This window comes from Gastrolobium bilobum, unplaced genomic scaffold (assembly GCF_033153095.1).
Source record: "Gastrolobium bilobum isolate Gb01-03AN ecotype WA unplaced genomic scaffold, APGP_CSIRO_Gbil_v1 utg6815, whole genome shotgun sequence".
NCBI lineage: Eukaryota > Viridiplantae > Streptophyta > Magnoliopsida > Fabales > Fabaceae > Gastrolobium > Gastrolobium bilobum.
The window spans coordinates 1-15,830 of NW_026899262.1; the positions used below are offsets into that span (position 1 = coordinate 1).

Genomic DNA, 15,830 nt, shown 5'->3' on the forward strand with positions numbered 1-15,830 from the left:
AGTTTCAATGATAAGAGATACATCGGCAAAAAAATTAAAATAATGTAATTAAATAAAATAATTACGCATTTAATGCTGTTTTGTTAAAAATTACATATCTGTTGCACAATGAGACGCCCCTTGGGCGTCACGTGTGACGCCCAGAGAGGCGTCTCATGTGCAACTTATATATACCTCACTTTCTTTTTTTCACTCCTTACTCATTTACATCTCTAACCTCTCTCCAACCTCTCTCTAACCTCTCTCTAACCGCGGTTCGTAGCGAAGCTCTGCCAACGTAGGTAAGGTCATAATACCTCATATGAATACATTTAAATTACAGTGATAGTTAGTAATACATGTTAGGATTGTTTGTATATTAGAGACTTGGAACATTAGGATAGTCACTTAGAAATTTTGTGTCATGCTATGACTGTTGTAATGATATAGTAATATTATTATTACGTAGTTATTATTATTACCGATTTTTAATTATGTATTAGGGTTTAGCATATTAATTAGTGATTTATAAATAGTGTTAGAGACTTTGTAAATTTCGTATGTATGATGTTATTAATGCGGGAGTGCATAACTTTGTAGTTAGTTGAGGATAATGGCTGAGTCATCATCTTCTTCGGGATCTGATTCAGATGTAGAGCCCACCGATCCCAGCATGTGGATCATACCTGGACCGTACAGGTGGGAGGTCCTTCGTCAGAGGACGCATAAAGGTCATATTTCACAGCGAGTGTGGAATACTGAGCATGTAAGAAAGATTAAGACTAGGCGTGGGAAGCCACAAGGGGGCCCACCTACCGGTGCTATTCCACAGGTTGTGGAAGAGTACCTCAGACATGCGGGTTTCATACATGTTGCCAGGATGCAACATATCCAAGTATGCTATTTATGTCGTTTTGTATTTATGTAATTATTTAATAAAATTCGTTAACACGTGATAACTGCGTAATTTATCACAGATAGATACATTTTTAATTAGTGCTCTGGTCGAGAGGTGGAGACCAGAGACACATACCTTTCACATGACCCAAGGTGAGATGACGATCACCTTACAAGATGTGGCAGGCATCTTGGGCTTGCCGACCGATGGTACTGTCGTCATCAGATCGACCTCTGAGGATTGGCACGCAGCTTGTGCTGCTGTTTTTGGACATGTTCCAGAGGCCGGTGAGTTCCATCATTCTGGCGACCTCCGCATCTCATTCTTGGATCGACATTATACCGGTGGACTGATCATGAAGGGAATCATGCTGCCGAGATCTACTTCACAAAAGCCCACATTGCCCGGATGTTGGGGACTTGGTTGCTGGCGGACAAGTCTGGAGGTAACAATTTTGGTTGCCGGCTTGTCCCGTTGCTAGGTGGAGGATTTAAGGACATTGGCCGATTCAACTGGGGATCTGCAGTTTTGACACACTTGTTCAGGAATTTGTGTGAAGTGACAGATGCCCGTCGAAGCGACATGGGTGGTTGCCATATTCTCCTTCAAATTTGGGCATGGATACGATTCTCACCCATTGCTCCACCCCTTCCTCCTCATCCAGAGCCGGGCACACATTATGGATGCCGGTATGATTTATTTACTTCATTTGATTTCGATAATGTATGGTTAATAATGTATGTACTAACTGTATACTTCTTGACTTTGGACGATTATTTGTTTTTGATTGATAGGTTTAATGTTGTACAAAAGTTTAAACCTCATGAGGTCACCCATTATCGGGCAACATTGGACACACTTTGTAGAGATGAGGTTTGGTGTTAGATACTTACGGTGTTGTTATTTGTCTATGAGTTTATTTTTTTTTGTAACTCTATATATTGTTTCACATTTTGTTTGTAGGTGGTGTGGCAGCCATATATAGAATATGAGTGGCTTGACGTGACTCTAGAGCAGCAGTATCTGTGGCTTGCTCCCACACCTATTATCTACTTCCACACAGTTGAGGCATGTCAACCGGATAGGTGCATGCGACAGTTCGGTCTTAATCAACCCATCCCGGAAAAATCTAGAAAATTGAGAGGAATACATGATCATACTCTACAGGGGAAGGTTGAAGAGAACTGGAGACGTAAGCTCAGGGCTTACATTGATGATGGAATACTAGGATTCAGCATATTGTACTGCCACCTCCATTATATGGTTTGATGTCACCTAATCATGCGTACATGGAGTGGTACAGAGAGGGGAAAGCGCTACATATCTCGGAGGGCAGCAAAGATAGGGCGTATGGTGAGTTTTGTACTTATTTTACATTTGTTTCACATTTCTAACATTTTTTCGTAATATGCAGATTGACGGTCTTGAAATGCTGTATCATGCAACAACGGCGGAGGAGTTTCCTCGATTTGGACTACAGTATATCCACGAGGAAATAGGCCGGATTATTGGGATGTTTCGTGAGAGTTCACGAGTTGATGAGCCTGGACCTGAGGCACCCCCCGTGCAGACTCAGCCTGATCCTCAGTTGATCGTGGATGTTCCTCGTAATAGACGGGAGGGACGCGGATTAGGACGTACACGTGAGAGAGTTGCTGCTGAGCCTGTCCCGATTATGGCACCTAGACCAGTGGTCGAGACTCAGGGATGGTTTAGACCTCCAGCATTTAGTCCTACTTACGGGTCACATCCGATTTATCATCACGGATCGCAGTATGCGGCAGGTCCTAGTCAGGCGGCGTCTGAGCACCCTTACATGAGCGGGCAGGAGCCAGTTTTCCAGGCTAGTCCGATGGCTATGGCAGGAGCGGATCCGGCATCCTCACAGCCTGATTTCCAGCCCTATTCACAGGGACTTGATGCCGATTACCCCTTTTGGTCTGCGGAGGACACGATGGAGTTGTATCGCTCTGTAGGCCTTGTTGCACAGAGCCATGACAGTGGGGAGACTCTAGCCACAGATTCTCACAGTCAGGGACACACCCCTTTTGATGTGCCGGGCAGCAGTGCAGGACCATCAGATGATTTCATCTGTGTTATTTGAGCTCATTTTTAAATAGAATTACAACTAAAATTCAAATACTAAATTAAAGATAAAGGAATGTTGGTGGAGAAGAGAGATATGAAGAGTGAGAGAAGAGGTGTGAATTGAATGGAGGGGGTGAGGAAATATATAGAGCACACATGTGACGCTAGTTTTGGGCGTCACATTGTGCAGTAGATGTGTAATTTTTTACGAAACAACATTAAATGCGTAATTATTTAATTTAAATACATTATTTTAATTTTTTTGCCGAGATACATCGACTCAAATTACTAAAATTATTTTCGTTAGGTTGCGGTCTACACTAACATCGGTAATTAGCTGATTACATACGCATGCGACTATTCCACATCGTGCAAAGGAAGTCATTTTAATAAATTAACTTCAAGTAAGGAAAAAAAAAATGAGTGACGTCTGAAGTTGATTTGTGGGCTAAGTTTAGAAGATAGAAACGTTTCCGTCTTCTTAGGCTGAATGACATAATGGACTTCTCAGAGGTATTGTTCCTTATTCAAAGCCATCGGTATTGTGATGATATACATATCTTGCAGGGAAATAAGATGGAATTTAAAGTGAAATCAGCGTATATTTTCATGGAGTGATTGACGGGTAGAAAAGTCTTCTACATGTAGTGATCCAAGTCCTGCTAATTCTACCACTTTATGCCTATATATAGGTAGTAATTATGGAGTAAAACATATACATCAGCTAGTTTATGGATACATTCTTCTCAAAAGGCAACACCGCCATGTCTGCTATATTGCTCCTTATTGGAATATTATCTTCCACTGGAGTAGAATTTACCGGTCTATTACTCTCTTTCTAAATTATATTGCAAATGACAAACTATATAAGTTATCCTTTGGCTATGAGAATGTGTCTGTCTCTTTTCCTGCACTATTTTTCCCTAAGAGCTTGATAGAATTTAGACTATAACCTCCAAGTTAGACACCCCTCAAACAAAAAAGAATGAAATATCTATCTATCTTGTTTTTAAGTTCAATTATATATCCTATATCCCTTTTAATGTTTTACTTTATTGTCTCTTTTTAACTTCAACTTAATTAGAATCAGATGAATATTTCCAACCTGTTGTATTTTAATTAATATAAATATGTACATGATGTCTAGACTAACAATTTCAATCTCAGAATCACTAACTTTTGGTTCAACATTAATATATCATGCAGGTGCACAATCTGTGGGAGTCTGTTATGGAGGAAGTGGAAACAACTTACCAACTAAGGAAGCGGTGGTGGATTTATATAAATCAAATGGAATTGGAAGAATGCGTATATATGATCCAGATGAAGGAGCACTTCAAGCCCTTAGAGGTTCAAACATAGAGGTGATCCTTGGTGTTTCTGATAATAACAAGCTTCAAGATCTTACTAATGCTGGAGCTGCCACAGATTGGGTCAATAAGTATGTGAAAGCATACTCACCAGACGTCAAAATCAAGTACATTGCAATTGGTAACGAGGTTCACCCAGGTGATGCTGCAGCAGGATCTGTTCTTCCCGTATTGCAAAACATTCAGAATGCAGTTTCTTCAGCCAATTTACAAGGACAAATCAAGGTCTCCACCGCAATAGACACCACCCTCATAACAAACTCTTACCCACCAAAAGATGGTGTTTTCACCGATAGTGCAAGTCAATATATAAAGCCTATTATAAGCTTCCTAGTAAGCAATGGAGCACCGCTTCTTGCAAACGTGTACCCATATTTCTCTTATGTTAATAACCAACAAAGCATTGGTCTTGACTATGCTTTGTTTACAAAACAAGGAGCAAACGAGGTTGGGTACCAAAACCTGTTTGATGCATTGTTGGATTCTGTGTATGCTGCTCTTGAGAAAGTAGGGGCACCAAATGTGAAGGTTGTTGTATCTGAGAGTGGGTGGCCATCTGAAGGTGGAACTGGAGCCACTGTTGATAACGCAGCCACTTACTATAAGAATCTGATTAATCACGCCAAGGGTGGGACTCCAATGAGGCCTAATGGACCCATAGAGACTTATCTCTTTGCTATGTTTGATGAAAACCAGAAGCAGGGTCCAGAAATTGAGAAGCACTTTGGTCTCTTCAGACCTGATAAATCACCTAAATACCAACTCAGTTTCAATTGAAACATGTGATTACTGATAATAAACTCAGTTTGTCACTTAATTAGAATAAGGGTACCTCTTACCTATATGGTTTTAGTTTCTACACCAATAATGTACCCTGCACTTGATATATGTTTCTAATAAAGGCTTATGATCTACGACTTTATATTAATTAATTATCCAAGTTTTAAACATTTTCCACATTTGTGATTTTTGTTCTTTGATATAAACCAAACCAAAAACCACTCTCCGTTAAACCCGACTAACGAGTGTGGAGTGGAGGAAATCCTTGTACGCAGTCTTACCCTTACATAATTGCAAAGAGGCAATTTCATAACCTTTCAGTCATGAAGGAACAATTTTACCACTGCTCCCGTTCTTTGATATAAACATAGGAAAAAAATGTAAATTTGACAAGATTGACGCACATGGAAGAAATTCTGTTGAAAATGGTTTCAGATTTAGCATGTGGCCATATTTGAGAGATTAATCTCTCACCAATTAAATGAGGAGATATTCGTATAAACTAAAAAAAAAAAATACCCTTTACAAAAAATAAACTGCATGGGGGTTATCATCAATGATTTCCTCATTGCATCACTCTTACCTCTAAGCATTGATTTCCTGCATCGGACCTTGTTTCTACTGGAATTCACCTTAGTCATGAAAGGTCTACCAATGAGCTTAACCTTAAGTGAGGCAGTGAGAGAGGGAGGGACCATATAATTTGAAGGGGGAGTTTTTAAACAGGACTCTGTAACCTTTCTGAACCATACTTGTATTGGAAGTTATTATAAAAAATTTTGTAAAAGAAATTTTATCTTCAATTATTTGAATTTTCTGTTGGTCCTGTTTATTGATGTGCGTGAAACTGTCTTATGATCCAGGACATCCAAAAAGAAATTGTTAAAGCAGCAGAAACATTTAAAGCTATAGGTTTTAACTTTTAAGCATATTGAAGCAGGTGAAAATTAGTTTTTGTTTCTTTTTTGGTGCAAATTGAGTACTCTGATCTGACAAGTCATGATAGCATGTGTTTTGGAATTAGAACTAGCTCCAGTTTTGTTTATTGACTTACAATTTGCGAGTAAATCCTCATCAATAAAACCCATGGTAGATAGGAACAAAACTTTATGAGGATTGCTGTAGATATGGAGCAGAGAACAACAGTGACAACATATTGACGAGGGCTGCATCAGTATATAGTTATTCTTCTGGATACATTATCACTCTTGGAGATAGAACCGGTGTCTATTATGTGGGTGTAAAAAATGAGCTCATGAGAAAGAAAAAATCCGTAGCTTCATTCGGTAGATCTTCGGGTGCTCATCGGTTTCGGTCGGAAGAGCTCTCCCCACCACCTAGTACTTGTGAAACTGTTTCAACCACAACTACATTACAATAAAATTCACAAACTCAATCTCAAAACTAAAATGAATCAGTTAAAAAAAAAAAAAAAAACCCTATGACCACTACCATAACCATCACCCACCACCCTCAACACACTAATTCCACCGATTCCCATTGCCACCGTCAATGGCACTGCTACGAACAAAGAGTCATATATGTAAAACCCTAATTTCCAAGGGTGGTGCCATCCAAAGCCCATTTGATTCGGCCCAATTCCAATGGTGCTCAAACACTCTCCATAAACCCAGTTGAAATATTTTGTTAATTGTTTTTTTTTTCTTAAAAATAATTTTGTTATTCTATATGTATCATCATTCATTGAACTCTTGGAAAATAAATAGTAGAATTTATAATCTAACATTTTTTTATATAAAAAAATTGTTAGAAATTAATTCCACAAAAATTATCATTATTAAATTTTTCTCATAACAACCACCTTATGCCCTTATTTAGGATTAAAATTTTACTCTTTTTCTCCACAAGTGTGATTTATTTATTATCATATTTAATCTTTATAATTTCAATTTAACACATTTATTATAGTTACAAGTTAACACTTCATGTTAAATTTTTTTGTTGGAAATTTTTTAAGCATTGATGTGAGATTAATTTTACTACTACTCTTGTCATTCAGATTAATTAAAATCCTTATAAACGGAATTTATAAAATCATGAAAAAAAATATTTATACTTATCTCTCTTTTCAAATAATTATGTCATATAAAAAAATTCAAATTAAAATATTTTTCCCCACGCCAATGTCTATTCATTGTTCAACTTCGATGGACGCGGACAGTCCACACAACACCAACGTAAGCGGACAACGCGCTCTTATTCAATGGACTTGCCAACCTCGCATCCACCACGATTAGACTGCCACTTGCATACATGTATATTCCACTAAAACGCTTTTTACACATTTGTGATGAATGCATCTCTTGCTGAATATGCACCAAAATCAGACTATAAATATATAATATAAAATAAATATGTATAGATATAAGAGAATGCAAGTAAGTCATGTTGAATAAGATTTTTTACTTTGCATCTAATCATGTTAAAAAAGTATGACTTATAGAGGCCATTTGGACCTTGAATTTGGATCTATGAATAATTGATGTCATTAAGAAATTTTTAAGTCTGTTTATTTTTTCTCGTAACTATGTACAGTAATAAGTGTGGTGAAAGAATATAACAACAAATTTACTGGACATAGTCTTAAGATAAATCGTGTCTCACGTTTTTTTTTTTTCCTCCCTATTTTTTATTGTGTGAGTGATTGTGTTGGTACTCGCAAATGCAGAGTGATTGTGTGTATATATATCTTACATGCAATAATGATTTGTCAATCCAAACTTTTAAATGTAAACTTCTAAAGTGTATAAAGGTCGTTATATTTTGTCACACAGAACAACTTTTCGTTCAGATAAATACATGAAAAATAAAGATAAGTTAATCTATATAATTGATGTCTCACTCAACGCAATATTCATGGATGAAACATGGGTCTCGGAGTTCAAAATTAATATGAGCTTCATATCTACGGCCTATGTTTGAATCAACCATACTTTTGATGTTAGGACATTGAAGGAGGAATATGAACATATGCAAGCTGGTAGTCAAAGAAGACCAATTAAATGTAAAATTTAAATATAGGCCTCATAATTGAAACTGACACATTATAGTGAAAAAACTAATAATGAAAAACAAATACAACAGAGCATTTATGGGACGGGGCAAACTGCATATTTTATGTTTATGTATACATACCAGTTCACAAAGGACAACAGTCATACACTTGTAGTTGTAGTCATCTAAATAAAAGTTTATATCGAAATTTATACAGATAGAGCTATTCCTTTGGAGCTTCCTTTAAACATTACTTTTTACTAGAATCCCATAGTAAGAAGAAAAGCCTCTCACAAAGAGAAGAAGGTCATGACCAAGATTCTATCAAATAAACTTTCAAAGAATGAATGGGTTATCAGTTTAGATTTCTTTCAAATTACCAAATCCATTATAAAATGATGGCAAAATGTACGATACCGAGACTACTAGCAATAGAGTTGACCTATTCTTTGTTGGCATGCATTTGTTCTTTATTTATGTTAAAAAAGTTTGAAGTATACCAAACTGATAAGCCATTAAAAATACATTGATGCGACATCTGTAAACAACCACAGGAGTATTTTTAATGGGGGAAAAAAAGTACAAATTTTAAAGGAAATGGTCCACGAGAAAGTATAACAGTAACAAATGTTGCAGAAAACCATAAACTGTTTAGTGCCCCCTTGATTTAGATTTTAGAGACTCAGGATACTAGTTTATTTATTTCTTGTGTATATGAGGCATTTTCCTTTGAGAATATATAAAACAATAGGCAATAGCAGGTCCAGCATGATACTCAGAGAGAATATCATATATAATTGAAAGATAAAATTATTAAAAATTAAATGAGACAATAAACTCAAAATTGAAGCAGTTAAAATGTGTACAAAACAAATGTTTGTGTTTGTCATGACCCAGTTCTGTAATTACTAGAAGCCTAGTTCTACAATCACCTGAAAAACATAACCTGATCTTTCTTTTATTTCTTTCTTTTTCTGTGTATACACTTTCCATCTAAGGGAAAACCCAAAAATCAAACCCCTCAATGACACCATGTTTACAATTATAAGACTATACACAATTGAACCTAACAAAATGTTAAACGTCAGCACACTTCATTGGTGCATACCCAAGTCTGGATTTCTTCATGTCATACAGTATGTGAAAATTCTGCTGCTGATAGTTTCCAATTATTGAAAGGGCAGATCTAGGAGTTCCCAAAATAGCCAAACAAACGACATCTGGCTCAATCTGGATAAAGTAATTCTCTACTGGAAAATTCCACACTGCTCCATCAGCAAACAAGATTCCAAAGTCAGGTAGCTCAATCTTTTCAAATCCAGATACATTATAACATGGCTTTAGAGGATGAAGGCCTTCAACAAGTGAATAGCCCTTAATTTTCTTCATAAAAGACTCCTTGATAATCTCATAAGCAGGGTCAGCAAAATAAGTTAGAGTGGTACCAGAATCAATTATTGTACCACCAGCACCTTCTGGTGACAAAAGCCAAGTCTCCTCTGGTATCTTTAGTACCTCATCATCAACCATGACAGATTTTATCTGAACATAGTAAAATGTATCAACCTGGTTCTCTTTCCCAACAACAAAAGAAGTGAAATTCAAATTGGGGTGGCTAAGCAGTTCCTTGTCCTCACCAAAGATCAATTTGCTGCTGACACTTGTATTGCTATTCCTCTCCACAAGACAATAGGAAAAGGAACCACCATAAAGAGATTGCAGCTGAGAAGCAAATGACAATGATCCTCTCCCCAATCCTAGCAAACCAGCAGCACCATGAAATAGACCTCTATTCCAATGACCACAACCAAACATCACATTCTCCACACGCTTGAACTCGGACTTCCCATTAGGCGTTGTAAGATTAACAGTAAAAGTCTCAAGTGCGAAATCCCCGGTTGTATTGGAACTATCCCCATACCAGTAAAAGTAGGGACAACTCTGATTCTCAACCTTGCAAGGCTTAGGTGGATCCGGGGATGAAACCAATTGGCACCGAGGATCATCACAGCTTATATTCTTAAAAGAAGTAGAATCTTTAGGATCATAATATGGCCCACTTTGCTCAAAACAAGCAATGCAAGGAACACATTGAATCCAATTAAGGTCACTACCAGTATCAAGTATTAGAGAAAAATGCCTTGGAGGTGTACCCACAAACACATCCATGAAGTACTCACCAGAGCCAAGACTAACCCCGGATTCCAAGGTTGCCACAAGCTGGCTGGAACGTCCACCGGCAAAATATTCCGGTGAAGCCGCCGGAGGAACCACTGGCTTGTAGGACTGCTTTGACTGTTCCTGTTGTTTTTGAAACCTTGAAATTGTGTTTTGATTCTTCTTTTCTATGACCCTCCTATGAAGAGTCTGAATTCTGGTGAAATCCCTTACTGTGAAATCAATCACAGATTTTTTAGGCTCATCATCTTTGCTCACTGACCGGTGTTTCAAATGGAGTTTCACCGGTTGCTTGTGTGGTTTTGCTGCTAGAAAAGCCTCACCTTCACTATCACCTTCATCGTCATCAGTCTCTGTACCTGAGAAGCTACAACCAGTGTCCCCAGAAGAAGAGACAGCACCATAACTTGGATGATCAGGAAATTTTATGCCAGCCAGAGAAGATCCATTCTTGTTGGGACTACTATGAATGTGATTCCCAGAAACGGATTCCACAACACAGGAGCATATTACAAGGAGAACCAGAATGAGAGAAACCTTAAAAGCCATAGTTATGATATCTTCTTTCTTGGAGCCAAAGAATATCCTAAATCAAGCACCTTACAGAATTTTAGGGATAAAATCTGGGACACAAACTCAGAAAGAGTAAAGAGCAAAAACATAAAAAAAAAAAAAAAAAAAAAAATCAAGGTTTGAGGAAAAATGAATTGAGATGGGGATTGGCAAAGTAACTCGAAATAAATAAATAAAAATAAAAAAATGTGAACTTTTGAGGTTAAGATGCTCGTTTAGCAAATGGGAAATAATTTTTGGAGGAAAAAATGGTGAGAGAAGGCAGAAAGAATGAAAAGGTTACAAAGTGACTCTAAACTTTGAGATGTGTGACTTTATTAGTAACCATGAATGAGAAAGACTTTGAAGCAAAATGTCAAAGAGGCAGAGCCCAAAAACGCGGTTTGATTAGTAATAAAGCTTTAATCTTTTATCTCTAAAGATTAATAATATACTTTCAATTCAAGAGATCGCTTAAAAACCATATTTAATGCCCAGCATCAATGTAAGATAATAATAGTAATACCTGGTCTTGTTCTTACAAGTGATTTTCCTCTCTGTTTCCTGCTTCATTGGCTTGTGATTATATCACACATTTTACACTTACCAAGCTTACCTACATCTATATACAAAAAGTCAAAGGCATGTTGTCCCTTTGGACCAAACAAATCACGCATTTGCACAAATACAACTTTATTGGTCGCTGGTCAGAGATTTTGAACAAGTCTTTCCTACTTCTGAATGGAAAATAGAAGAGAAAAACAAATCCTCCAGCGTGACTACAATAATGAAAACCATTATACGAATGCTAAAACTACACGCTGGAAAGTGGAAAAGAATTATACAAAGGCTAAAAATCAAAGTGATTTATGAGTATGAGATCATTATCGTTATTTATGTTTTTTTATTTTTACAGTTTAATTTTAAAAGGTCGGTGATACTATGTCAACGATATTTTTAAATTGGGATTAATATTTCTCATTATCTCTTATACACATAAAAGTATACGAGATCCAAGTGAACCAATATGAGAAAAAGAAAAAAAAAAATTGAGAAAACAGGAGTGTTGTATATTTTTATGTATGTATAAGAAATAAAATTTATCTCATACGAAACATTAAACTCTTTCAAACACCAAATTTAATTTTAATTTTAATGTGCTATATAACTTTTTAATATCTTCGTCAAATATGTAATATCAAATCATTAAATAAGTTTAATTATTACATCCTAAATAATTTTTTCCCTAAATTTAATTATTGAAAGTTGTGAATTAAAAAAATTAAAACCATATACTTTATTCAGACCTAATATGTTGAAAACTTAAAACCTTTTATTTTATTTTTTCCTTAACTGATACGAACACTCATTAAAAAAGATCCTTACTTTTATATAAATTAGTTGCCTTGTGCATAAATTTATAAAAATAATTTAGGTGAAAACTTTCAAACGTAACTTTTCAAATCCACTCTTAATATATGTAAGGCAAAGTTCATGCAAAATTTAATTTATTTAATGTGAAATAATATAATGTGAATCCTTAATTAACTTAACAAACACAACTCTGACTAAGTTATAAGAATCTTCTCTGCCTATGTAGTTGAACTTGAATATCATATAACCCTTAAACAACTAAATATATATGTCACATCAACTTTAGTTAAAAGTTTTATGGGTTTGGTGTATATTCTTTTAAAAGATATAAAATTATATATATTTTTTTGTAAATAAAATTATGTCTTTTTAAATGAGAAAAAAATACATAATGAAAATTATGGGAAAAAATATTTTTTAAATTTAAATTTTAAATAAAAAATATTAGTTTTAATTAAAATAACCTCCTTAAAAGGATAAAAAAAATTTCCAAAAGTTTATTTACTTATTTGCATCTATGGCCGACAAACAGTGTCTACCTAATCCAACCAAATAACTCTTCTAACAAAAGGAGATTCAATTGAATATATTGTCCATGCATCACCCTTTTATATCGCATTTTCATAAGCAATACTTTTTTTTTTTTACTATTGTGTCTTCACTAAAATACTATATTTATTTCTATTAAATCAGTGACTAAAGGCAAGCATTCAGAATAAAAAAGTGGGAAAAAATTCTGATGTGATATATTTATCTTTTAGTATATACTGATTGCACCACGAGGCAAGCGTTTTGTTGGACCACGTGAGAAAGGAACAATGGAATACGTGATCTTGGTATTGTAACGTTCAACAATGACTTCCACCCTCGAACTCTTTGTTTGGGATCCAGAAATCTCAATCACTAGGCATTTAGTGTGAATGAACTTTGAGATCATAGAAAAATGAGCAGTGTTGTTGAAATTTGATGCGAACATACATGCCCAGAATTGCAGGCGGTATAACGGTGCATAAAATCTGTGTTATAGTTAAAAAAAAACAGCTCGGTGCAACATTTTAGGTCTCATTCCTTGGACACCGCGATTTGTTAGTTCCCACAATTAACATCAAATTGATTAGCTTTCTCTCCTTTTCACGGGGTAGAGTACAGTACTTTGAAAGTTATATAGAACTCTTTCATTCAAGTTCTCATGCTTTGCCAACAAGCGGTTGCACTTGTGGTTTCGATTTTCTCTGCTTGATGTGAGGCCATTGTCTGGTGGATGATATGTAAAAGTGGGTTTTCTTTAAGTTGTCCTTCACAAAATTCTTCTTGAGTTTATCTCATTTTACATGACATAAATAGCTTTCTTACACACAAACAAAAGATTGAGTCTCATTATTCTTTTTTCTCTTTTATCTTACTTGTGGGTTGTCTCACTTGTAATTTTATTTATATAACATAAAGTAACTATTTTCCTATAAGAAAAATATTTTTCATTTTTTATTACTAAATATTTTTTTCATGCTTTGTGCTAGGGGTGTTCGCGGTCTGGATTGGATCGGTTTTGGAAGCAAAAATCATCTGATCCAATCCTTTCAGTTTAATCATATAATCATCCATTCGGTTTGGATTTTTTTTCAAATCCGATCCGATCCAATCCAATTTTTTTCGGTTTGGATTGGATCGGTTTTCGGTTTTTTGAAAATTCCAAAATTTATTTCTTGATTATTGTGCAAATTACATCTTTGTATGTATTGGCTTTGTAATTTTTTTTTTTTGAAATACAAAAGCATTAGTAAACTATAATATAATTTTTTTTTTGGGCAATGAGATATGAAGGTTTATAAAGATAAAATTTTATTGCTGAGATGTGACTAGATTTTTTCTTGGGTTTAGTTGATGGATTAATGGGTCTTGGGATTAGAAATTTTTGGGCTATGATTAGGGAAAAACCCAAATAGGTAGAGGGAAATTAATATATTGGATCGGTTTGGATTGGATCGGTTTTCATCAACCCATCCAAAAACCGATCCAATCCAATTCACATTTGCGGTTTTTTTTTTTGTTTTCGATTTTTCGATTTTCGGTTTATTCGGTTATCGATTTTTCGATTCGGTTACCGCGGTTTGAATCGGTTGGTGAACACCCCTACTTTGTGTTATATATCCTGCTTCTTGGATTTTACCGTGTACTACTCTTTCTTCCACGTGATACTTTCGTACTTCCAAAATAAAAAATAAAAAATACAATTTCCAAGTTTTTGAAGGAATTAAGAAGATGCTTCGATATTTTGAGGCATCACTAGGTTTGAGTGGCAAACAACTTATAATAGTTTCTTAATAAAAAATAAAAATATGCAGGTAATATCCTTTCACTAGTGACGCTTTCCGTGAAGAAATAAAAGAAACCTAATTGTTCAATCAACGTCTTTTCTATTTGTACTCGTGACTTAAAATAGTGATGGTTGCTACTTGCTTGTGCTGTTGTGCAACCTTTATTGAATTACTTGTACAGTTGTATTAGTTGGAGTGTTGTATATTAATATAGTACAAGCTATGATTATTAATTTATTATAATAAGAGTTGTATATGTCATAACAAAAATTTATACATCCTCGAATAATATTTTGATAACTCATATAAAAAATAATTACAGCATTCCATACAAAATCCTGTATAAAACACGGGATATGTTATATTCATCGCTTCTTATAATCACTTTATATGATTTGATTAAAATCAAATTAATAACTCTCATATGAGGTCATTTTTGTAATCATTGATTTAATTTTAATATAGTGATAATAAATTTTTTTTATCACTTAATTGTAAAAAGTGATAAAAAAAATTTATGAATACTTCTCCACAAAATATAGCATAAAATAATATTTATTAAGTTAATATATAGACATATATATGAAGCGAGGCAGTGGCGGAGCCGGAATTTGAGCGGGCAAAAAATTATACGTGTATTTATTTTTTTTAATTTTAATTAGTTCATATCATAATATATTTAAATTGAGAAAGGATTTACAAATATTTTTTAAATTTTTTTGCAATCTATACTATATACTCCGGAAAATATATATTGTAATTTTATGAGACTACATAGTGTAATTTGTAAGAGCTTATAAACAAAAAGTTTGTAAATATAACCCTCCCTATTTAAATTATATTAAATCTAGAGCATCTGAGCAGGTAGTACTAAGAAGAATTGTAATTTTATTAAAAAAAATTAATTTTCCTATTTTTTTTTTATACAAGTAGAAATTGAACACATAACCTAATACAACTTACTTAAATCTCTTACCAAAAATATTTTAAATTTTAAATAGGGCCAAATTATAAATTATAACCCAAATTAAATTATAATTTTAAATCGAACTAAATTATAATTCATTATATAATTATATAATAAATATAATTTGTTAAAATTTAATCCAGCAAACTACACCCAATAGATATGTGGCTGAAGCGAGGCAAAGTGCGGAGCAATGAAGCATCGGTATCCTACTATTCAATCGGTTCTCAATTTTTTGTTGGGTTTTATAAGAGTTATGTTGTAGGAAAAATGATTGTGGAATGTTATAGAGATTTGTTTTGCGTGCCTTAATT

At 34.6% G+C, this 15,830-nt stretch overlaps 2 protein-coding genes across 2 annotated transcripts; one reads left to right on the top strand and one right to left on the bottom strand.

Moving 5' to 3' along the window:
• The first annotated feature begins 3,696 nt into the window (after positions 1–3,696).
• LOC133288990 (glucan endo-1,3-beta-glucosidase-like) lies at positions 3,697–5,112 on the top strand. Its single transcript, XM_061486839.1, has 2 exons — positions 3,697–3,787; positions 4,172–5,112. Exons 1-2 carry the CDS (start codon positions 3,697–3,699, stop codon positions 5,110–5,112), a joined length of 1,032 nt encoding a protein of 343 aa, XP_061342823.1.
• Positions 5,113–9,020: 3,908 nt separating this feature from the next.
• Positions 9,021–11,222, bottom strand: LOC133288995 (aspartic proteinase nepenthesin-2-like). Its single transcript, XM_061486847.1, has one exon. The coding sequence runs from the start codon at positions 10,855–10,857 to the stop codon at positions 9,208–9,210; it is 1,650 nt and encodes a 549-aa protein (XP_061342831.1). The 5' UTR covers positions 10,858–11,222; the 3' UTR covers positions 9,021–9,207.
• Between the last annotated feature and the right edge of the window lie 4,608 nt (positions 11,223–15,830).